The 26640-nt window shown below is 41.9% G+C and overlaps 1 protein-coding gene across 1 annotated transcript in view; it reads right to left on the reverse strand.

The window, feature by feature from the left end:
* The window catches only part of ANO2 (anoctamin 2), a 136635-nt gene that overhangs the window by 8943 nt on the left and 101052 nt on the right, over window positions 1–26640 (reverse strand). The window contains exons 20-23 of the mRNA XM_075275073.1: window positions 20807–20958; window positions 5117–5269; window positions 2832–2884; window positions 1448–1629 (exon numbers count right to left, since the gene is read on the reverse strand). Of these exons, the coding sequence (XP_075131174.1) occupies window positions 1448–1629; window positions 2832–2884; window positions 5117–5269; window positions 20807–20958 (540 nt within the window). The remainder of the gene's footprint in view (window positions 1–1447; window positions 1630–2831; window positions 2885–5116; window positions 5270–20806; window positions 20959–26640) is intronic.

Genomic DNA, 26640 nt, shown 5'->3' on the forward strand with positions numbered 1-26640 from the left:
CATCGGTTTGTCGAGCTCGCTACTCTCTTTACAAAGCAAGTTAATGGGCCTTTTTTTTATAGGCAAAGGCTCAGATATCAATGTAGGACCATAGCAGGATCAGGGATCTGCTTAACAGTAGGGCAAAAAAAAAAAAAATCAACTAGAAAATAACCTATGGATTTCTATGGAGAAGTGTAGTGAGCATGCTGTGCGGTAGGTGCAGAGAGAGGGAGGAGGGAGGAGGTGCTGAGCTTTCCCGGTATAAAAATCATACAAGAATGTCTATTCTAGAATTACATCACTTTTTCTAATCAGATTGTAGATTTTTTTTTTTTTTTTAAATTCTGTCCTTGATTATGGGGGCAGCCATCTTGCCTGAGCTTCCACTTTGGTTTGGTCTAGGCCATGACTAGTAATAGTCTGGATTCATTGAGGTCTATGGGAAAATTTTCTAGGCTGTCCAGGGAAGAGGAGTAGAGATGAGCGAGTAGTATTCGATCAAATACCTCCCCGCCATAGGTATGCCTGTAAGTGGCCGAACACCAAGGGGTTAAATGCATCGAATATTCAATGCGCTTAACCTCTTGGTGTTCGGCCGCTTACACGCATACCTATGGAGGGGAGGTATTCGATCCAATACTACTCGCTCATCTCTAAAGAGGAGCAGTGACATCATGGGCGTTATCTTCTATTGTAGCCCATGTCTGGTATTGTATACCACCAGACAAGGACTATGGACCAGAAAAGTACTGTTTTTGGAAAAACTAAATTATACATACCTGTCATGAATGTTAACGGAATAAGATATCCTAAATAGAGATGAGCGAGTAGTATTCGATCGAGTAGGTATTCGATCGAATACTACGGTATTCAAAATACTCGTACTCGATCGAGTACCACTCGCTATTCGAATGGAAAAGTTCGATGCAGAACCAGCATTGATTGGCCGAATGCTATACAGTCGGCCAATCAACGCTGGTTCTTCTCTTACCTTTAGAAGTCTTCTCCATGCAGCTTCCCCGCGGCGTCTTCCGGCTCTGAATTCACTCTGCCAGGCATCGGGCCTGGGTAGAGCCGACTGCGCATGTCCGCTTGTAGTGCGGGCATGCACAGTTGGCTCTGCCCAGGCCCGATGTCTGGCAGAGTGAATTCAGAGCTGGAAGATGCCGCAGGGACGCAGCGCGGAGAAGACTTCTCGGAGGATCCAGCCCGACCCTCACTCGTGGACTTGGTAAGTATAATTTGATCGAACGTTGCCTACCCCTGAAACGAGCATTTTCCCCCCATAGACTATAATAGGGTTCGATATTCGATTCGAGTAGTCGAATATTGAGGGGCTACTCGAAACGAATATCGAACCTCGAACATTTTACTGTTCGCTCATCTCTAATCCTAAACATATGACTAGTATTTTTAGATATTGTTAGAAACATAAAGAAATAATTGACGCTCCGGTGAAAGTTACCTGCAGAACACAACATCTTGTGCAAACTGCGAGTTTTCCGGTTGGGTCCCGGGTTTCAGGTGACTGACATTGAAATATGAGAGGGTATGATTGATAAAGCCATGCATGGTTCCATTTTGACTGTACATATACTGATACACAAGGCGCGGGATGAAGTCTGATGTGACAGATATGACAAATGCCTGGAGACAAAGAAATTACTCGGTGAAGACAGTTACTTAAAATGATCACTATATAGTGTATGCACTTTTTATTGTAATGGAGGAAGGTAGAACTGTGACCCATGTATATTAAAGAGAACCCCTTAAACAGGAGTAAAAATTCTAATTCTCACGGAAAATCAGAATCAAATTCTTCCAGGACTCCTAGAAGAGACAGTAAGAGTCCTGCTTATCGTACCCACCCACAGTGATCGACAGCTCTCCTTGTATCAGTGTGTCTACAGAAGGCTGTCACTCACAATGTGTGGGCAGTAGGGATTGGAAAAGATCGGATTCCGATCGGTGATTGAGCAAATTTCACGATCGCGATCGGAATTCCGATCCCAATCTTTTTAGGTGGGATCGAGGTCTCACGTTAGTTCCCACAATGCTTGGCTACTGGCCAATCATTGTGGGAAAATCTAACATTATTGTTGAGCGATTGGGATTGGGAAAGATCGGATCCCGTTCGGCGATTGAGCAAATTTCTCGATCTTGATCGGTTGGAAAATGATCAAAAATCGGATTTTAAAAACGATCCTGAAATCTCAAGATCGGCTCAACCCTAGTGGGCAGAGTCGGCAGGACTCTCACTGTCTCTCTTAGGAGTCCGGTCAGAATTTACTCTACCTTTACGTAGCATTTTTGTTCCAAATTATATTACCCTTCTGTCCAGGTAGTAAAGAGCTGAATACTGGAAACACAGAGGTCTAGGAATATTGAGCTCAATGGGAGCGGTATATCCCATGGTGCACAAAGGTAGATTTGTACCATCTGTATTGTTTCTATTGGCCTCTAATTCATTTTTGGTATCCAACCCCGCTCCCTCGGAGCTCTATTCATTTTGTCTTGCGTCTTTCTTTAATCATTATAAAATTTTAGAATAAAAACTAAATTTGGAGTTACTTATTTTTTCGACCCAACCACAACAATTATTCCATCAATGAGCTGATATTCATATACGCGACCATTTATATTAATGTAATAATATACGTACATCGTGTTTAAGGCTCTTAGAACACCCATTGTTACAATTCACACCTATTATGTCCCATTGTCTTTAAATCCAGTAATTGGAAGCTAAAATTACATTCCCATAGTGACAAATAGGGAACAGAAGGAGGGAATACGCCCAACCCAACAGCCGCTCGGAGTTATGCCAAAAACAGCGAGGAACCACTTACGTTGATAATGACAGAAAATTTGCCGATTCCACTTAAGATGTTGTACCAAATTCCTGAAAAGGAGTGAGAAATATATTATTACACCAGATGCAATGTAAGAATCTTTCAAACACTTATATGTAATATTGTAGTCAAAGTGGTTACATTGTATCCACGTCCCCTGGGGCTATACTGAGGCATGATGTCCCGGTAGGGTGCCACCATATGGTACTCTGTAAGGTGCCATACTTTGAAGATGCTATTGTTGAATAGCTGTGTAATATGTTGTCTAATGGAACATAACAGAATTGGAGGCCTGTGGGATTATAGTAGGGCCTTATACACTTACTATTGTACAGAGCCATAAAGCAGCCATGTTTGATGTATCATTGACTTTTTCTGTTACTTTACTCATTTGTCATGTCATCATGTTGGATAGCACTTACGCTTTATGTGGAAGTAACTCAATGACCCATACTATGACACTATGTTGTCCTTGGACAGGGGTGGATTGAGTTGTCAAACATTAAGTGCTAAAATGATTCCTTCTCAAGAAAATAACCATATGAGGTTTATGAACTGATAAATTCCTCTGCTTCATGGGAAGGAAAGAGAAGAGGAATAAGAAAGAAGAAGTAAGAAAAGAAAAACAAAAGAGGAAGAAGATGGGAAGAAGGAGAAGAAGAAGAATGAGAAGAAGAAGAATGAGGAGAAGAATAAGAAGAAACAGAACGAGGAGAAGAAGAAGAAGAAGAAGAAGAAGAAGAAGAAGAAGAAGAAGAAGAAGAAGAAGAAGAAGAAGAAGAAGAAGAAGAAGAAGAAGAAGAATGAAAAGAAGAAGATGATGATGAAGAAGAAGAAGAAGAATGAGAGGAAGAAGAAGAAGCAGAACAAGAAGGAGAAGAAGCACAATGAAAAGAAGAAGATGATGATGAAGAAGAAGAATGAGAGGAAGAAGAAGAAGAAGAAGAAGAAGAAGAAGAAGAAGAAGAAGAAGAAGAAGAAGAAGAAGAAGAAGAATGAGAGGAAGAAGAAGAAGCAGAACAAGAAGGAGAAGAAGCACAATGAAAAGAAGAAGATGATGATGAAGAAGAAGAATGAGAGGAAGAAGAAGAAGAAGAAGAAGAAGAAGAAGAAGAAGAAGAATGAGAAGAAGAAGATGAAGAAGAATGAGAAGAAGAAGAATGAGAAGAAGACGAAGAAGATGAAGAAGAAGAAGAAGAAGAAGGGGAAGGGGAAGGGGAAGAAGGAGAGGAAGAAGAGGAGGAAGAAGAAGGAGATTGCATTACAATATTTTAAAATACAAAGGGGTCAAAAAGAAAAATAAGAAATAATGTAAAAATGAAGAAACTGAAGAGGAGGAGGAATGATAAAAATAAGAACAAAAGAAGGAGAAGAAGAAGGGAAGGATAACAATAAAAAGGATTAGAGAAAAAGGGCAAAAAGAAGAAGAAGAAAGAGAAGAACATAAAGTAAAGGAAATACAAGGAAAACTGAAGTAAATGGAGGATAAGAATAAGAAAGGAAGAAAGTAATGGAAGGAGATGAGGGGAAAGGAAGAATAAGAAGAAGAAAAGGAGGAGAAGAAAAAGAAGAAAAAGAAGGAAAGGAGAACAAGGAATAAAGAAGAAAGATAAAAGGAGAAAAAGAAAGAGAATGAATAGAGAAGAAGACAAGGTAAAAGAAATACAGGAAAAGCTGGAGAAAATAGAGGATGAGAAAAAGAAGGAGAAAATGACAAAGGAGGAAAATAAGATCAAGAAGAAATGAGAAGAAAAAGTAAAGGACTATAAAAAGAAGGGATAGAGGAGAAGTGACCTTTGACATGACTTTTACTGTGTATGTACTGGGGGAGATTTATTAGGCAAAATGTGCCAGAATTCTTTTGTAATTTGCACCAAAAACCTGTCTAGCACGCTGTGCGCCACATTTATCAAGACACTTCCCAACTTGACCAAATAAAAGGGGCGTCGCCTCACAGGAAGGGGCGGGTCTAACCGGCACCAAAAATACACCAAGAACTTTTAAGCCAACTAATTGGAGGTGCAAACTGAGACTAGAGAGTCTAAGAATACACCGGATTATCAACCAGCATCAGACATGTCGATACATCTGGAGCAATGACTGACTTGCCTAAGTTTGCACTCTCTAGCTTTTAGACAATGTTAGTAAATCCACTCTGTAATGAATTTATGAAGAATATATCATGGCAAATTGTATATTTCATACTCAGTGAATAACATTTCTATGTCCCTTTAAGACCCTTCACACAACCCATGAACAATATAATAATATCACAAGAATACCTATATCTTTAGCGCGGACGGCGTCCGGTCTTCTCAGCTCCGCCACAAACTTTTTTGCATCAAGTCTTACTTCAATAATGTTGTTGAGCAGCGCAAAGAGGGGAGCCAAAGGAAAGGAGGCCACAAAGAGCGTGACAAAGCCAAACTGGATAACTAGAACAAACAAATGAAACATCCAATATTTATATGGTCAGAATCTGGTTAATACTGTACACGAGGGAGTGCCAATTCATGATACATAGAGGCAAACCTCTGACAGTCAGTAAGTCAGTCATTAAATGATGTAATGCCGCTCTCCAGCCAGGAAAAAAAACCACATAGCGGGATTAATAAAGAAGAGGCTAAGAGAGCCCAACCACAATCCCATGTATTGTAGCACACTGCAAAACCTCTACTGATCAGCAGCTACAGACCTGTCTATCCTAGAGATATCTGTGATTATAATGGCACCCAACTGTGTAGTCTGGAGCGCCCCCTATTTTTCAATAACAATAGTCTAGTTGTGTAGTCTGGACCTCCCCCTATAACAGCAGTCTGGTGGTATAGTCTGGACCTCCCACTATAACAGTAGTCTGGTGGTGTAGTCAGGACCTCCCCCTATAACAGCAGTCTGGTTGTGTAGTCAGGACCTCCCCCTATAACAGTAGTCTGGTGGTGTAGTCAGGACCTCCCCCTATAACAGTAGTCTGGTGGTGTAGTCAGGACCTCCCCCTATAACAGTAGTCTGGTGGTGTAGTCTGGACCTCCCCCTGTAACAGCAGTCTGGTGGTGTAGTCAGGACCTCCCCCTATAACAGTAGTCTGGTGGTGTAGTCAGGACCTCCCCCTATAACAGTAGTCTGGTGGTGTAGTCAGGACCTCCCCCTATAACAGTAGTCTGGTGGTGTAGTCAGGACCTCCCCCTATAACAGTAGTCTGGTGGTGTAGTCAGGACCTCCCCCTATAACAGTAGTCTGGTGGTGTAGTCAGGACCTCCCCCTATAACAGTAGTCTGGTTGTGTAGTCAGGACCTCCCCCTATAACAGCAGTCTGGTGGTGTAGTCAGGACCTCCCCCTATAACAGTAGTCTGGTGGTGTAGTCAGGACCTCCCCCTATAACACAGTCTGGTGGTGTAGTCAGGACCTCCCCATATAACAGCAGTCTGGTGGTGTAGTCAGGACCTCCCCCTATAACAGTAGTCTGGTGGTGTAGTCAGGACCTCCCCCTATAACACAGTCTGGTGGTGTAGTCAGGACCTCCCCCTATAACAGCAGTCTGGTGGTGTAGTCTGGACCTCCCCCTATAACAGTAGTCTGGTTGTGTAGTCTGGACCTCCCCCTATAACAGCAGTCTGGTGGTGTAGTCAGGACCTCCCCCTATAACAGCAGTCTGGTGGTGTAGTCAGGACCTCCCCCTATAACAGTAGTCTGGTGGTGTAGTCAGGACCTCCCCCTATAACACAGTCTGCTGGTGTAGTCAGGACCTCCCCCTATAACAGCAGTCTGGTGGTGTAGTCAGGACCTCCCCCTATAACAGTAGTCTGGTGGTGTAGTCAGGACCTCCCCCTATAACACAGTCTGGTGGTGTAGTCAGGACCTCCCCCTATAACAGCAGTCTGGTGGTGTAGTCTGGACCTCCCCCTATAACAGTAGTCTGGTTGTGTAGTCTGGACCTCCCCCTATAACAGCAGTCTGGTGGTGTAGTCAGGACCGCCCCCTATAACAGCAGTCTGGTGGTGTAGTCTGGACCTCCCCCTATAACAGTAGTCTGGACCTCCCCCTATAACAGTAGTCTGGTTGTGTAGTCTGGACCTCCCCCTATAACAGCAGTCTGGTTGTGTAGTCTGGACCTCCCCCTATAACAGCAGTCTGGTGGTGTAGTCTGGACCTCCCCCTATAACAGTAGTCTGGCTGTGTAGTCTGGACCTCCCCCTATAACAGCAGTCTGGTTGTGTAGTCTGGACCTCCCCCTATAACAGCAGTCTGGTGGTGTAGTCTGGACCTCCCCCTATAACAGCAGTCTGGTTGTGTAGTCTGGACCTCGACCTATAACAGCAGTCTGGTGGTGTAGTCTGGACCTCCCCCTATAACAGCAGTCTGGTGGTGTAGTCTGGACCTCCCCCTATAACAGTAGTCTGGACCTCCCCCTATAACAGTAGTCTGGACCTCCCCCTATAACAGCAGTCTGACTTGCCATTTTATATAATCTACAGTGACCCTATACTGTATATATATATATATATATATATATATATATATATATTCTAGTTATGTAATCTATGGCACCCCTATATCTACAATGTAGTGTGCAGGTTGGAGTGGCCCCTATCACTATAGTCTGGTTACAACTACCCTGTGGCTTTGTAGGTTGGAGTACTCTATAACATCAGCCTTTTTGTGTAGTCTACAGTGCCCCCTATATCTACAGTCTGGCTGTTTATACTAGAGCGCCCCCTATAATGGCTATGTAGTATAAAGAACATCCTGAACTTGTACTAGATTAAAAGACAAAAAAAATTGCAGCCCATTGTGAGCCGAGAGCTGTGAACAGATACAAAACAATTTTACAAATGATATGAAACCTGAAAAAAAGAAAGCGAATTCTTGGCATGACCTTCCAGCGAGCGTCAGTAAATCATTTTGGCACAAAAGCCGGGACATGTGAGATCGAATGTAATGTGGCACCAACAGTCTTGGCTGGCAGACACTGAGGAATTTTCTACATAAGGCAGTGCACTTGCGAGTGTTATGCAAACCACTTATCTTAACTTTGGGTTAACAACAGTGTTTTCCTAATCTGGCATCTTGCTATCCGCGCACATATACACACGGGAAGGACTGAAGGCGTCTTACGGGATGGTTTCATGCACTTATTAAGGCTGAGTTTGAGAGCTCAGGATGTTGGCACGGGTTCATTGTGCCAGGGGCGGCACTTGACAAGTTCACAGTCTCAACAGAACAAAGGCAGATGGGTTTTAAGAATGAGCGCTCTACTCTACGTCTGCCAACGTTGGGTTATGGGTTTAGGTTTTACATATTTTGCGTGCCGGTGACTCACGGTGATTTGTTGATCGTAATGACTTGGTCGTCTTTAATTCCACTGCCGAGCCAAAAAGTTTAAGAGTTCAGCCATTGACAAACAATAACAACAACACAAGTTATCGGAATGTTCTACTGTTCCCAATTTGCTGGTACATGCGCGCTACTTGGCATGGCCTACACGGCAATTTTGGGCATGCAATGACGTGCACACCCAAAGTTATGCGTTGTGTTGTACCCATACATCGAGCTACGATGTGTAACCTGCAAAGGTTGTCAAGGGCTTAAAAAAACTAAAGCTAGCCAATTTTTTTTACATAGCTAATGCTTGTTGGCCGACAGCAAGTCTCAGAGGGGTAACACGAAGCTCCAGAACCCCAGTACAAAATCTATACCAGGCCCCAACTATGATATATTGTCTATACTACTGGATCCCAATATAGGGAAGAGACACCTTAAGGGTATGTTCACCCATAGAAATTTTCCACAGATTTGGGGGAAGATTCCACGCAGAATTCCACTTAGGTGCTGAAAAAATAAGCGCCCTCCTTGATTTTGCAATTCGAGACTTCACAATCATCTGGTTCTGATCAGCAACGGAAAACTGTATGGCTGAATTCGGCAGCCTCTTCATTTTCTGCCATCTGAACGTACCCTTAGGCTCCTGGGACTGGGTGCAACTGTACCCTGTGCACCACCTCAAGTTACTGCCCTGATGCATGATCATCTCTGGTGTATGTCCACATGTATAATTGGCGACAGGGGTGTAGGTCATCTCTGGTGGCAGCTTGTTTACCCTGAGGATAAAAGGATTAGGCATATGGAAATCCAACTGCCCAATCCTCCTGACACCATTTGTTGTTGAAGAGTTAGGAAGCCCCCATACTTGTCACTGGTCCTGTCCTGCTAATGTGTATGACCACTTTAACCCATTCCGGTGAAATTTGGGACCATTATGGAGATCTCCTCAAGCTCGACTGCTTAGGTCCTCCTACAAATATGTTCATTGGCACAACCATGGCACCAGAACTTGTTGGTTGTATGTCATGTAGATCACTAGGGTTGCATCAAAATTAATGCCGCAACCATACTGTCCAAACAATAGTACTGTGTCGTTCCTAAATAATATTGACATATAGTGCTATATACTGTTTATACTAATACTGTCAAAGATTCACACTTTGGTAGACGACTAAATGCACCAAATTTATCACACAGCTTGTCTTACATTATTTTAACTTATGGCTTACTATACTTTAGACCAATTTTTTGCACCAAAATTTTGGCAAAATTTGCCACATTGTAAGCCACTTTTCCATTCTGCCAAGCCTTGTTCCCCCTTTGAGTGAGGTGGCTAGTAAAGAGACATTCCAAGGCATAGACCTTCTCTATGTCCCTCATGTGCCCCAATAGGGCTTGTCTTGATGAGACAGCTCTTGTAAGATGTCAATGAGACTGTAGATTGAAGCTTCGAAATGGGGAGAGCCATGGAGATGTTACTTCTTAAGCCACTTTCTATCCCTATAGGATGTGTAGAGGGAGCGGTCACAACATGGTGAAAGAATTCCTTTACTGTACCCCATCTACAAGGCTTCTTATATTACTTCCTTCTAAGACTAGGGTTACAACACATCATCTCCAAGATGGCACCTCACTATATTATCCATTGTCTATCCCTTTAAAGGGATTGTTTAAGATTAGGAAAACAGAACCACCTCTGTCCACATGTTGAGGGTGGCAACGCAACCCCGTTCACTTCTATGGAGCAGAGCTGCAATGCCACACACAACCTCTATAGAAGTGTGGAGCTGTTTCTGCAAAAAGGTCTTGTAAAATGGAAATTTTTTGCCGAGAAAAATTGCAGAAATTTTATTTTGTTCAGTTCCGTGTTACTCTATACTTTTTCATACGCCACGCCATACACTGTGTATACACATACCAGAGTTTTACCTGCAGGAATATTTTTTGCATGTGAGATCTTAAAATCTAAAAACACAGCAAAAAAGTGCAAAGAGAAAACGTAACCCCCATCAGCTCCATGCCCCTGGGCACTGGACCAAGGAACCCCTATGAGTCATATGATATGTCCTTACATAGTGACTCAGCCTGTAAACACCTCAGCTATTTGGTTCTGGACGGGGCTAGCTGAGCCCTCTGAAAACATGTCACGTAAGGGGCCAGGAATTCAATTGTAATGTGCCTAGAGCAGACGTACTTTACAGCTCCTAATGGAGTAGGTGACAATTGCTGTAAGTATGTACCATGTGTAGAGACGTGGTATTAATATTCCTCATGGTATCTTGTATTACAGGAGTGTAGCTATAGGGGGCGCAGAGGTAGCCCAAATCCCCTCTGCACATAATATGACACTGGAATTATAAACAGATAGGGGCCATAATATTGCAGTACGGGCCCAGGAACTTACCCATATACATTGATGAACTACGAAACTTGTACAATCATCCATAACCCAATTACTGCTCCAATATAGGTCGGAGTATTTTTGGTAGGAACAACCACAGATATATGGAAGTCCATGATCAAATGCTAAAGTTGGGCAAACCTTGTGCCATTTATTTTGCAAATCTATTCTCCAGGATGTAATTAGGAGAACAGTGCCTCTGTATGTCGCCCTCTAGGGACAGTCCCCTTAACATCATGCATGACTCAGTTAATAAGCCTACTGACATGATGCGGGGTTTATTGCCAAATTAGTATTTCTATTCCAAAAGGAACAGATTCCCAGCTATGGACAGCGCTGTTTCGGTCTTTTGGACCTTGTCAGCATAGCGCAGGGATACTGATTTGGCAGAGTGAGAGACTATAGACCAGGGTTAGGGGATAATCATACACATTAGGGAGAGTGTGTGCCTACATAGGCGTACGGAGACTTACAAGTCATTCCTGCTCCGCTAGGGATTCTGGGTAAAAAATATGCAAATCTATTCTCCTGGATGTAATTAGGAGAACAGTGCCTCTGTATGCCGCCCTCTAGGGACAGCCCCCTTAACATCATGCATGATTCAGTTAATACGCCTACTGACATGATGCGGGGTTTATTGCCAAATTAGTATTTCTATTCCAAAAGAACAGATTCCCAGCTATGGACAGCACTGTTTCGGTCTTTTGGACCTCCTCAGCATAGCGCAGGGATTTGGCAATAAACTCTGCATCATGCCAGTAGGCTTTTTAACTGAGTCATGCATGATGTTAAGGGGGCTGTCCCTAGAGGGCAGCATACAGAGGCACTCTTCTCCTAATTACATCCTGGAGAATAGATTTGCATATTTTTTACCCAGAATCCCTAGCGGAGCAGGAATGACTTGTAAGTCTCCGTACGCCTATGTAGGCACACACTCTCCCTAATGTGTGTGATTATCCCCTGACCCATTTATATGGAGAATATTTAGCCCCCTTACTTGATTTCAAACCAGAAGTCCTATTATTATAAGACCTCAGAGAATAAGTGACGTCCCTTCCGAATCAGCCAGGAGGCCAAAAGAAGCTGGAAGACAACTGAGGTGAACGTGAAATAATTTATCTGGAGGAAACCCATAAAATCGTGGGGAGAAGTAAAAACTCCATTCCAATGACTCCCTTGATCCACACGAGTGATGCCCCTTAAATCTAATAACCAAATGCGGCAAGGCAATGGTACCATCCCAAATAAGAACACTATACAGTGAAAGCCTAAATCATACCGCCATACAGTGTCCATTAATAAAAGTACCATATGGTGCTCAAACATCCAATTATGGGTGAACATTTGGTAGTCGAGGCACTAAATTCTCAATTTCATGGTAGTATCAATGTATATTAAGAGCCTTGCCCATGAAAGTAAGTGACAAGACCACTGATTTAAGGAATCCCAGTCACCCGGAGACAATTCTAGCCCTACAACATACTGACTTCCCAACAATGTCCTCATCTGTCCAGCTTTGGGGTTATCAGTAAGCTTGCACCGATCCTGGATTGTTTGAGATTTTTTTAGGTTTCCAGTTCATGGTTGAAATGGGATTGAGGACAAGAAAGGGGGAAAAAAGAAAATGGAGTAATCCACCAAGTGAACCTAAAAAATTGTACCCATGTTAATCATAACTTGGGTGCAGTTCTCACTTACTCCAAATGACTCAAAGTCAAATAACTTTTAAGCAGTCTTAATAAATATTTAACTAGCATGTTCCCATCCTTGATACGTATTGAGTGACATCTCAGCCTCTCCCATAAGACAGGCTGCCCTCAGGGCTAAAATTTCAGGCTCGTTCAGCCACTTGTTAAGTCGACATGCTCACTTAGTCAGGTAATGACATACAAGGACAGGAGAGAGTGAAGGACTGTAAAATACCATATCTAATGCAATGAATGTTTATTTGTATGGAAGGCGACCTGCTATGGCTATAACTGACACTCTAGAGTTCTCAAAAATCTGTGAATTTGGATATTTTTGAAGGTTGTAATAGTACATGTCGGGTTATAGAAATTTTTGCATCCAAGAATCTAGTTAGGGAGAGCAACCAATAGATGGTGGGCGTGAAAAATTTCCAAAAATTTCACAATGGCAGCTGGTACTGTAGTCGGTACTGTACCCAACTGTACCAAGGTGGTTCTGTCTTCCAGGAATATGGAAACAAAGTCCATGAGTCACACAATATTGTGTCTTCAAAGGGGGTGTATATAAGGGATAGACAATGAGGTGTCAGGCCCAATCAGAATATTTTTGGTAGGACCAGCCACAGATACAGTGTTGGCCAAAAGTATTGGCACCCCTGCAATTCTGTCAGATAATACTCATTTTCTTCTTTGGTATTATTATCTTCATTTAATTTGTCTTCAATGGAAAACTACAAAAAGAATTGTCAAAAAGCCAAATTGGATATAATTCCACACCAAACATAAAAAAGGGGGTGGACAAAGGTATTGGCACTGTTTGAAAAATCATGTGATGCTTCTCTAATTTGTGTAATTAACAGCACCTGTTACTTACCTGAGGCACCTAACAGGTGGTGGCAATAACTAAATCACACTTGCAGCCAGTTGAAATGGATTAAAGTTGACTCAACCTCTGTCCTGTGTCCTTGTGTGACCACATTGAGCATGGAGAAAAGAAAGAAGACCAAAGAACTGTCTGAGGACTTGAGAAGCAAAATTGTGAGGAAGCATGAGCAATCTCAAGGCTACAAGTCCATCTCCAAAGACCTGAATGTTCCTGTGTCTACCGTGCGCAGTGTCATCAAGAAGTGTAAAGCCCATGGCCCTGTGGCTAACCTCCCTAGATGTGGACGCAAAAGAAACATTGACGAGAGATTTCAACGCAAGATTGTGCGGTTGGTGGATAAAGAACCTCGACTAACATCCAAACAAGTCCAAGCTGCCCTGCAGTCCGAGGGTACAACAGTGTCACCCCGTACTATCCGTCAGCGTCTGAATGAGAAGGGACTGTATGGTAGGAGACCCAGGAAGACCCCACTTCTTACCCAGAGACAGAAAAAAGCCAGGCTGGAGTTTGCCAAAACTTACCTGAGAAAGCCAAAAACGTTTTGGAAGAATGTTCTCTGGTCAGATGAGACAAAAGTAGGAAAAGGCGTCAATATAGAGTTTACAGGGAAAAAAGAGGCCTTCAAAGAGAAGAAGACGCCCCCTACAGTCAGACATGGCGGAGGTCCCTGATGTTTGGGGTTGCTTTGCTGCCTCTGGCACTGGACTGCTTGACCGTGTGCATGGCATTATGAAGTCTGAAGACGACCAACACATTGTGCAGCATCATGTAGGGCCCAGTGTGAGAAAGCCGGGTCTCCCTCAGAGGTCAGGGCTCTTCCAGCAGGACAAGGACCCAAAACACACTTCAGGTCAGCACTAGAGAATGGTGGTGAGAGAAAGCCCTGGAGACTTGTAAAGTGGCAGCAATGAGTCCAGCCCTGAATCCCATAGAACACCTGTGGGGGAGGGGGAGAGATCTCTTGGTGGCAGTTTGGAGAAGGCCCCCTTCACATCTCAGGGGGGACCTGGAGCAGTTTGCCAAAGAAGAATGGTCCAAAATTCCAGCAGAATTGTGCTTGCAATCATTTTCTGGAAGAACACGAATATTATCTGACAGAATTGCAGGGGGGCCAATACTTTTGGCCAACACTGTATGTGATGTCTTCATTCAGCTTTAAGTAGACATGTTGAAAACCACAGCCTGATCCTTCTTCCCCCAACATCTTCCACTAGAGAAGGTTGGGAGGTTCTCAAGTACATAAGGTGGCTTTCTGATCCCACACAAAACGATGGGCTCTACCGTCTTTGATCTAATGTGTATGGCCAGTTCAAAGGAAGGTAGGAAAAGTAAAGAAGACTGCACCTAGCGTAACGTTGGTCCACATAAGACAATATCAGTCATAACATTGTGTTCCCTCCCAGTCCCTGTTGATACTTGTGTCATCACACCAATGTCCTGATGAAGGGTGAAGGTTGTCCTCTTTATAACATTTCATCAGGAAATTTTGTTACTATGCTAAAAAAAAATCCATTTTAGACGACAGATGTTGTTGATACTTTTACTTTCTCTGTTGACTCACTGGTTTCTAAAGAGTCATCCATCAATGTCATTGTCAGTCAACACAGAGGAATAAAACCGCATTCTGTTCTGCCAGACTTTTGAGAACTTTGGGTAACCCACAATCTTAGCACTTACCTAAAATAACAAGATCACTTAAGAACAATAGAAAAATATTTGACATTACTTATTAACAGGGAGGGTTGAATATGTGAAATATTTCATAGCTCGAAAAGAGCCAATGAAGAATCTGGTGGTAAACCATGAAGTGACAGGTTTAAAGGGGTTCTCCAGGCAAAAAATATTGACCTATCCTATTGATTAGAGATGGACGAATCCCTCAGGATTTGTTTAGTTTCAGGTTCGGCCAGCTTGGGTACCTGATTCGTTTTGGTTCAAATAAGTTCGGTACGAATCACACCTTAAATTGACTTAAAACATAGTGTAGGGTACTGTCAGGGCTCCTAGGAACCTATCTATAAAACATAGTGTATGACACTGTCAGGGCTCCTAGGAACCTATCTATAAAACATAGTGTATGACACTGTCAGGACTCCTAGGAACCTATCTATAAAACATAGTGTATGACACTGTCAGGACTCCTAGGAACCTATCTATAAAACATAGTGTATGACACTCTCAGGACTCCTAGGAACCTATCTATAAAACATAGTGTATGACACTGTCAGGACTCCTAGGAACCTATCTATAAAACATAGTGTATAACAAAGTCAGGACTCCTAGGAACCTATCTATAATACATAGTGTATAACACTGTCAGGACTCCTAGGAGCCTATCTATAATACATAGTGTATAACACTGTCAGGACTCCTAGGAACCTATCTATAAAACATAGTGTATGACACTGTCAGGACTCCTAGGAACCTATCTATAAAACATAGTGTATAACACTCTCAGGGCTCCTAGGAACCTATCTATATAACATAGTGTATAACACTGTCAGGACTCCTAGGAACCTATCTATAAAACATAGTGTATGACACTGTCAGGACTCCTAGGAAACTATCTATAAAACATAGTGTATAACACTGTCAGGACTCCTAGGAACCTATCTATAAAACATAGTGTATGACACTGTCAGGACTCCTAGGAACCTATCTATAAAACATAGTGTATAACACTGTCAGGACTCCTAGGAACCTATCTATAATACATAGTGTATAACACTGTCAGGACTCCTAGGAGCCTATCTATAATACATAGTGTATAACACTGTCAGGACTCCTAGGAACCTATCTATAATACATAGTGTATAACACTGTCAGGGCTCCTAGGAACCTATCTATAAAACATAGTGTATGACACTGTCAGAGCTCCTAGGAACCTATCTATAATACATAGTGTATAACACTGTCAGGGATCCTAGGAACCTATCTATAATACATAGTGTATAACACTGTCAGGGCTCCTAGGAACCTATCTATAAAACATAGTGTATAACACTGTCAGGACTCCTAGGAACCTATCTATAAAATATAGCGTATAACACTGTCAGGGCACCTAGGAACCTATCTATAAAACATAGTGTATAACACTGTCAGGGCTCCTAGGATCCGATCTATAAAACATAGTGTAGAATACTGTCAGGGTTCCTAGGATCCGATCTATAAAACATAGTGTAGAATACTGTCAGGGCTCCTAGGAACCTATCTATAAAACATAGTGTATAACACTGTCAAGGCTCCTAGGAACCTATCTATAAAACATAGTGTAGAATACTGTCAGGGCTCCCAGGAACCTATCTATAAAACATAGTGTAGAACACTGTCAGGGCTCCCAGGAACCTATCTATAAAACATAGTGTATAACACTGTCAGGGCTCCCAGGAACCTATCTATAAAACATAGTGTATAACACTGTCAGGGCTCCTAGGAACCTATCTATAAAACATAGTGTATAACACTGTCAGGGCTCCTAGGAACCTATCTATAAAACATAGTGTATAACACTGTCAGGGCTCCTAGGAACCTATCTATAAAACATAGTGTATAACACTGTCAGGGATCCTAGGAACCTATCTATAAAACATAGTGTAGAACACTGTCAGGGATCCTAGGAACCTATCTATAAAACATAGTGTAGAACACTGTCAAGGCTCCTAGGAACCTATCTATAATACATAGTGTAGAACACTGTCAAGGCTCCTAGGAACCTATCTATAATACATAGTGTATAACACTGTCAGGGCTCCTAGGAACCTATCTATAATACATAGTGTATAACACTGTCAGGGCTCCTAGGAACCTATCTATAAAACATAGTGTATAACACTGTCAGGACTCCTAGGAACCTAACTATAAAACATAGTGTAGAATACACTGAAAAGACAGTGGGGTGCCCATGTAAGGTAATAAGTTGGTCGTCTGAACAACCCAAAAGTGGCCCGAAAATTGTTCTAGTGTTAAAGGTACCCACTGTGGATATCCTACTAATGAATCCCAAATAATAATTTCATCCTGCGTGTATTAACACTTCGTTGACTGCCATCATTGCTCTCCTTTCTCTCCTCCATATCATGCTGAAGCCTTCTAAGTCTACACCGATATAAAATGTTGTACTAAACAATCTCCCTATTATTCCAGTTAATACTTTAATTGCAGTTTAATATAAAATACCGCAGTGTGACGGGACGGATGAAAGGAGCTTTTGTCGTTCAGAAGGCAAATCTTTGTGGGTTCGATACTATTTACATTGGGGATAAAATTACTTTTTAATTGCATTAAAGGTATAAAGAATCCCATTACTTATATGCCATCCATAACCTTTCCTGCAGAATAACGGGTGCTGGATTTTGGGGTCTGGTTGAATTGATTTAAGGGTCTGGGGTCTGCATTAATTTGGTCTGGAGTCCAAAACTAATTTGAGGAACTGGTCTGAGGTTGGAGTTAGATGCCTCATCTTGAGGTGTCTGGTTTGGGGTCTGGATTAATTTGGGGACCTTCTCTTGGTATCTAAATTTATGTAGGAGCCTGGTGTAGGGTCTCAAGTGATTTAGGCATCTGGTCGGGGATTTGAATAAATATACGTGTCTGCATTAATTTTGGGGTCCGTATTACTACTTTTTGTGGGATCTGGTGCCTGAATTTATTTTGGGGTTTGCTCTAGGGAATAATTCATTTAAGGATCTTATCTAGTGTCAGTATTAATTTGGGGGACTAGTCTGGGGTCTGATTTAGGTGTCTGGTGTAGGGTCTGAATTGATTTAGGGGTCTGGTATGGGGTTTGAATAAATTTAAGGTTCTGGTCTGGGGTCTGAATTAATTTTGGTGTAGGTTACAAATTAGTTGAGGGGTTTGGTATGGGGTTTTGGATTTTAATTAATGTAAGGGTCTGGTCTGGGGTCTGAATTAATTTAAGGGTCTGGTCTGGGGTCTGAATTAATTTAGGGATCTGGTATGGGGGTCTGAATAAATTTTGGATTAATTTCTGGATTAATTTACAAATCTTTTCTGGGAATCTAGATTGGTATGGGCAGTGGTCTAACTAAAGTCCTGTGGGCCCCGGTGCAACCTTTTGTCCGGGGGCCCCTCACCTCATCCCTACAGTGAATTCTTTATTGTGATGGTTACGAGTGCTAAGGAGTTTAATCATCCTTAGTGTGGTTGGGGTAATCTGGTGGTCTCCTTGGCTTATGGGCCAGATGGAATCTGCAATCTCAATACTGATGCCAATACTTATAGGCCCCCCTAAGGCTCCTGGGCCCTGGTGGGACTTCACCTTCTGCACCCCCTCAAGTTACATCCCTGGGTATGGGATCTGAATTAATTTAGGGATCTTTTCTTGGTATGAAAATTCAATGAAAGATCTTAATTAATTTAGGGGCCCGTATGGGGTCTGAATAATTGTAGGTGTCTGGTCTGGGATCTGAAAACATTTAGGAATCTGAAATAATTTTCTGTTTTTATAGCCTGGTTCCATATACCCTTTGATAGAAGTTGTTATACTTAAAATACAATTAGCACAAAAATAAAATATGGTATCAAAAATTTCTTTCCATTGACTTCTAATTTGAGCAAATTGGCCAAAAATTGAAGTAAACTTTCAAAGTTTTGCACGTCTCTACTGACCCTTGTTCCAATCTGCCATTTGCCGCCCATTCGTCACCACTTATAAATAACGCCGACAAAGCCCCCATTATACGTGACATGTGACCCCCACACCGCTAATATTCCAGCTAATTAAAAGGCAATGACACAATGTAACAGTCTTTGTTTTTAATTTTACACGGAGCACCGATACAATACGTCCCCTGCACAGCGAGGGCTTACTCATAGGTCACGTCGTATTTAAAGCTACAGCTGAAGTCACCGGGTAAAATTAACCAAAAACATCTATAAAATAGAAAAAAAAAACACTCAAAAGAAATCGCTCAGTATAATGGAAGCGAAATGTCATCTCCGTGAATCATGCGGTTAATTGCAGCGAGTACAATATGTCCATACAACGCTGAAATCTCCTCTCAGACGTGGTTTATGGATATGACATAAAATAGGTAGTAATATCCCAGAGGACGTGAAATATGGGCCCATTATGTCATACTATCACATTTGGATATTATTTTCTCTTTGGCACCGTCTGACCCATAGATCAAGTCATCCAAGACGGATGTTACCATTTATTGGGAATTATTGCGGTAATATTTCTCCCTAAATATACATCGCGACTTCGATTTATGAGGTTCGCTAGTGAAAAGTTGCTTACTCCTAATATACATACTGTCTGCATGGTGAAAGGATCTGCAATAGGGAATTTTTTTTGAAACGTCTTGAGAAATTGAAAAATTCTGGAGAAATTAAGGGGTGTTCCGAGACTTACGTTGCGTTCACCGGATTTACCGGCCTCACCTTCATGTCGAGATAGTACGTTGCTGGGAAGCATAGGACTCCTAACATTGTAGATAACTAGAGATGAGCGAGTAGTGTTCCATCGAGTAGGTGTTCGATCGAATACTACGGTATTCGAAATACTCGTACTCGATCGAATACTACTAGCTGTTCGAAGTTTAAGGTTTGATGCAGAACCAGTGTTGATTGGCAGAATGCTATACATAACACTGGTTCTTCTCTTACCTTTAGAAGTCTTCTCCGTGCAGCGCCCCCGCGGCATCTTCCAGCTGGAATTCACTCTGCCTAGGCATCCGGCCTAGGCAGAGCCGACTGCGCATGCGCAGGCATGCCCTCGCATGCGCAGTTGGCTCTGCTCAGGCGTCGGGCCAGGCAGAGCCGACCGCGCATGCGCAGTCGGCTCTGCCTAGGCCCCGATGCCTAGGCAGAGTGAATTCCAGCCGGAAGACGCCGCGGGGGCGCTGCGCCGGGAGAAGACTTCAAGGGGAATCCAGCCTGACCGTCACTCGTGGACTTGGTAAGCATAATTTTATCGAATTTTGCGTACCCCTGAAACAAGCATTTCCCCCCATAGACTATAATGGGGTTCGAAATCCGTTCGAACAGCCGAACAGTGTGCGGCTGTTCGAATCAGATTTCGAACCTCGGACATTTTAGTGTTCGCTCATCTCTATAGATAACTATAGAGCTAGGAGTCCTGTGGCTACAAGTCCCTCTCCCGGCATGATGCTCAGGCTTGTGCGAATGCAAGGTTAAAGGGATTATCCAGGACTATGATATTGAGCTCCACTTCCTCTTCTCAATCAATGACTTAACTACTGTTGGTCATATGACCAAGCTACCGCTTAGTCCCATTCAAATGAATGTGGCTGAGTTGCAATACCAAGCACAGCCACTGTACAATGTACGGTAAGTAGTGAAGAGGTCACAGACTGCAGGGATACCCCATAGGTAAGAGTGACCCCTTCCATAAGTAATGGCCACCCCATATCAGTAATGCTATTACCTGTAGGGGGCAGTAATACTGTAAACGTGCCCTAACATAAGTAATGCTCTTACCTCCGGGGGTACTATTACAGTAATAGAGGCTTAATAATGTCCCCCGTAGATGCCATCGGGACTCTGATCATTTCCCACCTTAGAACATCTGTGTTCCAGTACCTTATGACCGACGGCCCAATACTGGGTCAGGGCCCAGTGGTTGGGGACCTCTGTTCCAAGGCCTTGCATTTGATATAGGAAACTAGTGGGACCTATAGACATGGTTCTTACTCATCTCCATGTACTCCGGGGTCAGTCCAGTAAATGGTTCTAGAGCGTAATCTCGGTCCCATTGTTGAGGTTCTCTCGAGCTCTGGAGGTTGCTCTCCCCGGGCTCCTCTGTCCTATCGTCCTTCAGCTTCCGAAACAGTTTCTTAAGCTTTCTGCAAATAAAATTGTAAAACATTAAAAAAAAACTCACTGGCTTTGTGCCCCAGCGATTATAATTATTTTATTTTTTTTACATTACCGCTGTTATCCTGACAAAATGGACAAAGTGCTGCGGCTGATAAGCCCAAATGTAATAATGTTTTATTGAAAGAAGAAGCCAGCGCTTTACACAATCCATAAAACACGATAATGACTCATATCCTGATAGTATGAGGAGGGATGAGCGCAGCTCCGGAGGATGGCATGCATTCAGCAGACGAACAAAGAAAAAGGCTCCTTTAGAGAGCAACGCCACCTTTATAGTCCACGTACCACATGGCCACCTATTCACCAACTTATGGATTGTTGAGGATCTCAGTGGTCAGACCCCCACCGAGCAGGTCTATATTCACCACACTATGAATAGGGGATAAATAAATTTCGTATACATCTATGGAGGGGATTCCAAGAAATGTATCAGAAAAACTGAGCTTTGGTTAATCCAATGTAAAGTCTACAACACCCTGTATACAGATAAGACATGAGAGTCGAATTTCTATACAGCCTGCACACTGCCACTATAATACCGCCTGAGCGTGTAATATTAATACTACTTCATGAGCCGACATTGTAGATGTTACTGACGTCAGTGTTGGGGAAGGTGTGAGCCGCTGACCTCTGGGACATGCATGGAATGTGTACAGATGAATGCGGCCTCGTAGTCCTGGCGTTATCGTCACTCTCCGGTGTACACGAGCCTTGCACTAATCCGCTCTTATTGTATGAACTTAGTATACGGCGGTGACGAATAAAATTCAGACCCTCTTCCGTAAATGGTCTTTGAAAACCCCCTCCATGGTCCAAATCTTACACTAATAGTACTATATATATATACACAATAGGGTATACACAGGAGACGTGGGCCCATGGTGATGGCGCAAGATACCAGCCCTATTGAGGAGGCCACGTTCCCTTTTAGCAGTGAAGGGGGTCACAGCATTCGCGTGTCAATGGACAACCCCTTTAAAAGTCATCGCCTGCTGTAGCCAGAACTTCGACAGGGCAAATCTAATCTGTCAGGATATTGTTCCAAATTATTGGGTTATTTTTTTACGAAACCGAATAATTTGAGCTTCGTTTCGGGTGAACCAAAATGGCCGACACATTATACTCTGGGGTCCTTTCAGATCTCAGTGTATAATAGGTGGAACCCCAGGGGATGTGAATTTTTAAAAAAAAAAAAAAACACTCAATCTCACCTCTTTTGGGCCTCCTCACAGTGTCCTGTGCTTTCTTGGTGACGTTGTGGGCCTGAAGTCACCATTGAGGCCTGTGATTGAGCCACCAGTGGTCACATGGGCACACCAAGCATTGTGGCACTTGGCGTGCCCATGTCTCCGTTAAGGAGGCGGAGAGAGCACCAGACGCCTTGAGGAGGCCCAAAGGAGGTGAGGGAAGGGTACTATAAATGGGAATGAACTTGTCCTACCCAAAGTAAATCTTGGACCTAAGCCACTCAAACCCCAAACTAAACAATCCTGAGAGGTTTCGTCCATCTCTAGTTACATAAGAAACTCAGTCAGATCAGTCAGTGACAACTTTGGAACACACAGGAAGATGGAGATTGGTGGTAGTCACCCAATCTAGACATTTATTGTTGCTAGGCAACAGTCTAGGCCAAAAAACAAAAGAGGCTGCAATGGCGGCGGTCTTAACGTAACATCGACTTTTGATGAGGATGACATATTCTATTTTCTTACAATGAGCGATTACATAAGATTTACAACATTTTGTGTTGTTGTTTCCAGGACCGGACCATTGTGGTCTTACACATGGTAGAAGTTGCATGCTAGCTGGAAGAGGACACCGCGCTTCTTCCCTTCCTAATGGCTTATGCTCACGGACGGCGTTCTGCACATTTGGCGCTGGCACCGCTCGCAGACATTCACATGTTCAGCTAAACTGCAAGTTAATAACCATGGCAGGAATCGGATTGTCTGCTGTTTGTGCCGTTCTGTCCTGTCAGGGCCCGGGGAAGGATGGTGGACAATTTGTACTTTGCAGGTTCAGAGGATTTATATTGATAAGTAAATTTGTTTTTGGGCCTAAATGTCTAAGAGTCCCAGACTAAACCGAGGGGTAAGACAACAGGCAGCCTGCACCGAGGTGTCCTAGGGCTTATTATACTGGTGATCTATGTCTTATACTGGTGCTCTATGTCTTATACTGGTGTTATATGTCTTATACTGGTGATCTATGTCTTATACTGGTTATATATGTCTTATACTGGTGTTATATGTCTTATACTGGTGCTCTATGTCTTATACTGGTTATATATGTCTTATACTGGTGTTATATGTCTTATACTGGTGTTATATGTCTTATACTGGTGCTCTATGTCTTATACTGGTGTTATATGTCTTATACTGGTGATCTATGTCTTATACTGGTTATATATGTCTTCTACTGGTGCTCTATGTCTTATACTGGTTATATATGTCTTATACTGGTGTTGTATGTCTTATACTGGTGTTGTATGTCTTATACTGGTGTTATATGTCTTATACTGGTGCTCTATGTCTTATACTGGTGTTATATGTCTTATACTGGTGCTCTATGTCTTATACTGGTTATATATGTCTTATACTGGTGCTCTATGTCTTATACTGGTGCTCTATGTCTTATACTGGTGCTATATGTCTTATACTGGTGCTATATGTCTTATACTGGTGCTCTATGTCTTATACTGGTGCTATATGTCTTATACTGGTTATATATGTCTTATACCAGTCATATATGTCTTATTATACTGGATATATGTTTTATACTGGTGATCTATGTCTTATAATATTTATATGTGTGTTATACTAGGGCTCTATGTCTTATACTGGTTATATATGTCTTATACTGGTGCTCTATATCTTCTACTGGTTATTATACTATACTATACTATTATATACAGTATATATATATATATATATATATATATATATATATATATATATATATATATATATATATATATATATATACTAGCTGGTACCCGCGACTTCGTCTGCGGTGATTGTAGCAGTGGGTATATACAGGCGTGGGTAAGGTTTTCGTAGTGTGTATAAGGTATGGGATATGAAATGTAAGTTTGTATCTTGTTTTTGCTTAAATTCAGAGAATACGTGAGACTTTTGTGTTGAAGTTACTTTGTATTTGAGCCGCTATATATACGGTGTTGTGAGAAACTTTACATAGTGACTTTGGGACAGAAGTATTTGAAGTTAACCCTTTCCCGCCGATGGCATTTTTTGATTTTGGTTTTTCGTTTTTGACTCCCCTCCTTCTAAACCCCATAACTTTTTTATTTCTCCGCTCCCAGAGTCATATGAGGTCTTAATTTTTCGGGGACAAATTTTTCTTTATGATGCCACCATTATTTATTCTATATAATGTACTGGGAAGCAGGGAAAAAATTCAGAATGGGGTGGATTTGAAGAAAAAATGCATTTCTGCGACTTTCTTACGGGCTTTGGTTTTACGGCGTTCACTGTGCAACCAAATTGACATGTCCCCTGTATTCTGTGTTTCGTTACGATTCCGGGGATACCAAATTTATATGGTTTTATTTACATTTTGACCCCTTTAAAAAATCCAAAACTATGTTAAAAATTTTTTTTTTTTTGAAAAGTCGCCATATTCCGACAGCCGTAACTTTTTTATACGTGCGTGTACGGGGATGTATAGGGCGTCTTTTTTTGCAGGACCGGGTGTACTTTGTAGTTCTACCATTTTCGGGAAATGTTATTGCTTTGATCACTTTTTATTCAAATTTTTATCAGAATCAAAACAGTGAAAAAACGGCGGTTTGGCACTTTTGACCATTTTTCCCGCTACGGCGTTTACCGAACAGGAAAAATATTTGTATAGCTCTGTAGAGCGGGCGATTTCGGACGTGGGGATACCTAACATGTATGTGTTTCACAGTTTTTAACTACTTTTATATGTGTTCTAGGGAAAAGGGGGTGATTTGAATTTTTAATCCTTTTTATTTGTTTTTATTTTTTTTTTACTTTTTTTTTTTTTTTTTTTTTTTGCATTTATTAGACCGCCTAGGGGTATTGACATGGGTGGGCGGTGTCGCGGATTGTCAGAGCAGTGGGGGTCGGCAAACATGGCTGCTCCGGAGCGTTAAAGAGCGCCTCCTGGAGTATCGTTAAGGTGAGGGGCAAAGTGGTAAAGTATATGTATATGAGATTGTGTGGGGTTAGGGGCGAGGCTGTAGAGGGCAATATGAATTTTGTGGCTTGCTATGGTCCAAAGTGTGTGAGATTGCAGAGATGGTGGTGTGAGTTTGGGTTTTGTGGTGGTCCTGGCACAAACGTATGTGCGCTATTGTGACGAAAAGTAGCCTATTGCGCAATCGGGTGTATTAACTATGTTTGTGGAAACTTTCAGCCAAATCGATCGAGCGGGTTTTGCGTGATTGAGGAACAAACATCCGAACATCCAAATCTCACAAACCCACAAACTTTCACATTTATAATATTAATAGGATATATATATATATATATATATATATATATATATATATATATATATATATATATATATATTATACTATATTATTATGCCTTATACTGGCGATCTATGTCTTATACTGGTGCTCTATGTCTTATACTGGTGCTCTATGTCTTATAATAGTTACGGTATATATGCCTTATACTGGTGCTCTATGTCTTATACTGGTTATATATGTCTTATACTGGTTATATATGTCTTAATATACTGATGATTTATATCTTATTATACTGGTGATCTATGTTGTGTGTGACCAGGGGGGCAAAATACTGTGTGGGACCTGGAGGACCCCCAAGTCTGCCCTTCCCCTATACAGAGCATGCCTAGAAAACTCTCCCATAGACCTCATTGAGCCAGCTCTGGTCTATGGCTCCATAACACCATGACTGTGTTGTAAAGCATCTCACTAAATGCTGTTAACAGACTAGAGAAGAAGCTCAGGCAAGATGGCCGCCCCCACAATCATGGACAGAAAATAGAATAAAAAATCTACAACCAGAGAATAAAAACAGACTAGAAAAAAAGTGATCTGGTTTTAATTTAAAAAAAAAAAAAAAAAAAAAAAATTGTGGACACTTTCCCTTTAAGGATAGGTCATCTATTAAGTTTCCTGAAAACTTCATCAAACTTTATTTATTCTAATCTGAACAATCCTAATAGCAATGTATAATTTTTGGTAGTAAGAAAATAATCTAAGTTTAAGTTTATTTTAATTTTTTTTTTCTGGGAATTTATGTAATAAATGGCGGCCTGTAAAATTATGAATGGAGATGTCGGAGGAGTTTTGTGCTGTAGTAGCATTCTTCTGTAAACGGTGTAATTAAAGAACAGGAAAAAGTATGTTCCTCTCCCATGCCCCGACCTGCCGCGAAATATCTGCCTCGTCGAAGCAATTACAGCTTGATATGACTTGAAAAATATGTTAATTTTGGTGAGTCTGGACCTCTGGGTGTACAGAATTTTATTAAAAAAATAATAATTAAATGTCATTACAGATAAAACGCGGTGAAATTTAAAGACAAAAACAACATATGACATAGACCGCAAGCTAAAAAAATATTATCGTGCACTTTTTCATTTAATTTGCCTTCGTTTTAGGGTTTTGGAATATAATTCCAGAATGACAG

Source organism: Leptodactylus fuscus, chromosome 5 (assembly GCF_031893055.1).
Source record: "Leptodactylus fuscus isolate aLepFus1 chromosome 5, aLepFus1.hap2, whole genome shotgun sequence".
NCBI lineage: Eukaryota > Metazoa > Chordata > Amphibia > Anura > Leptodactylidae > Leptodactylus > Leptodactylus fuscus.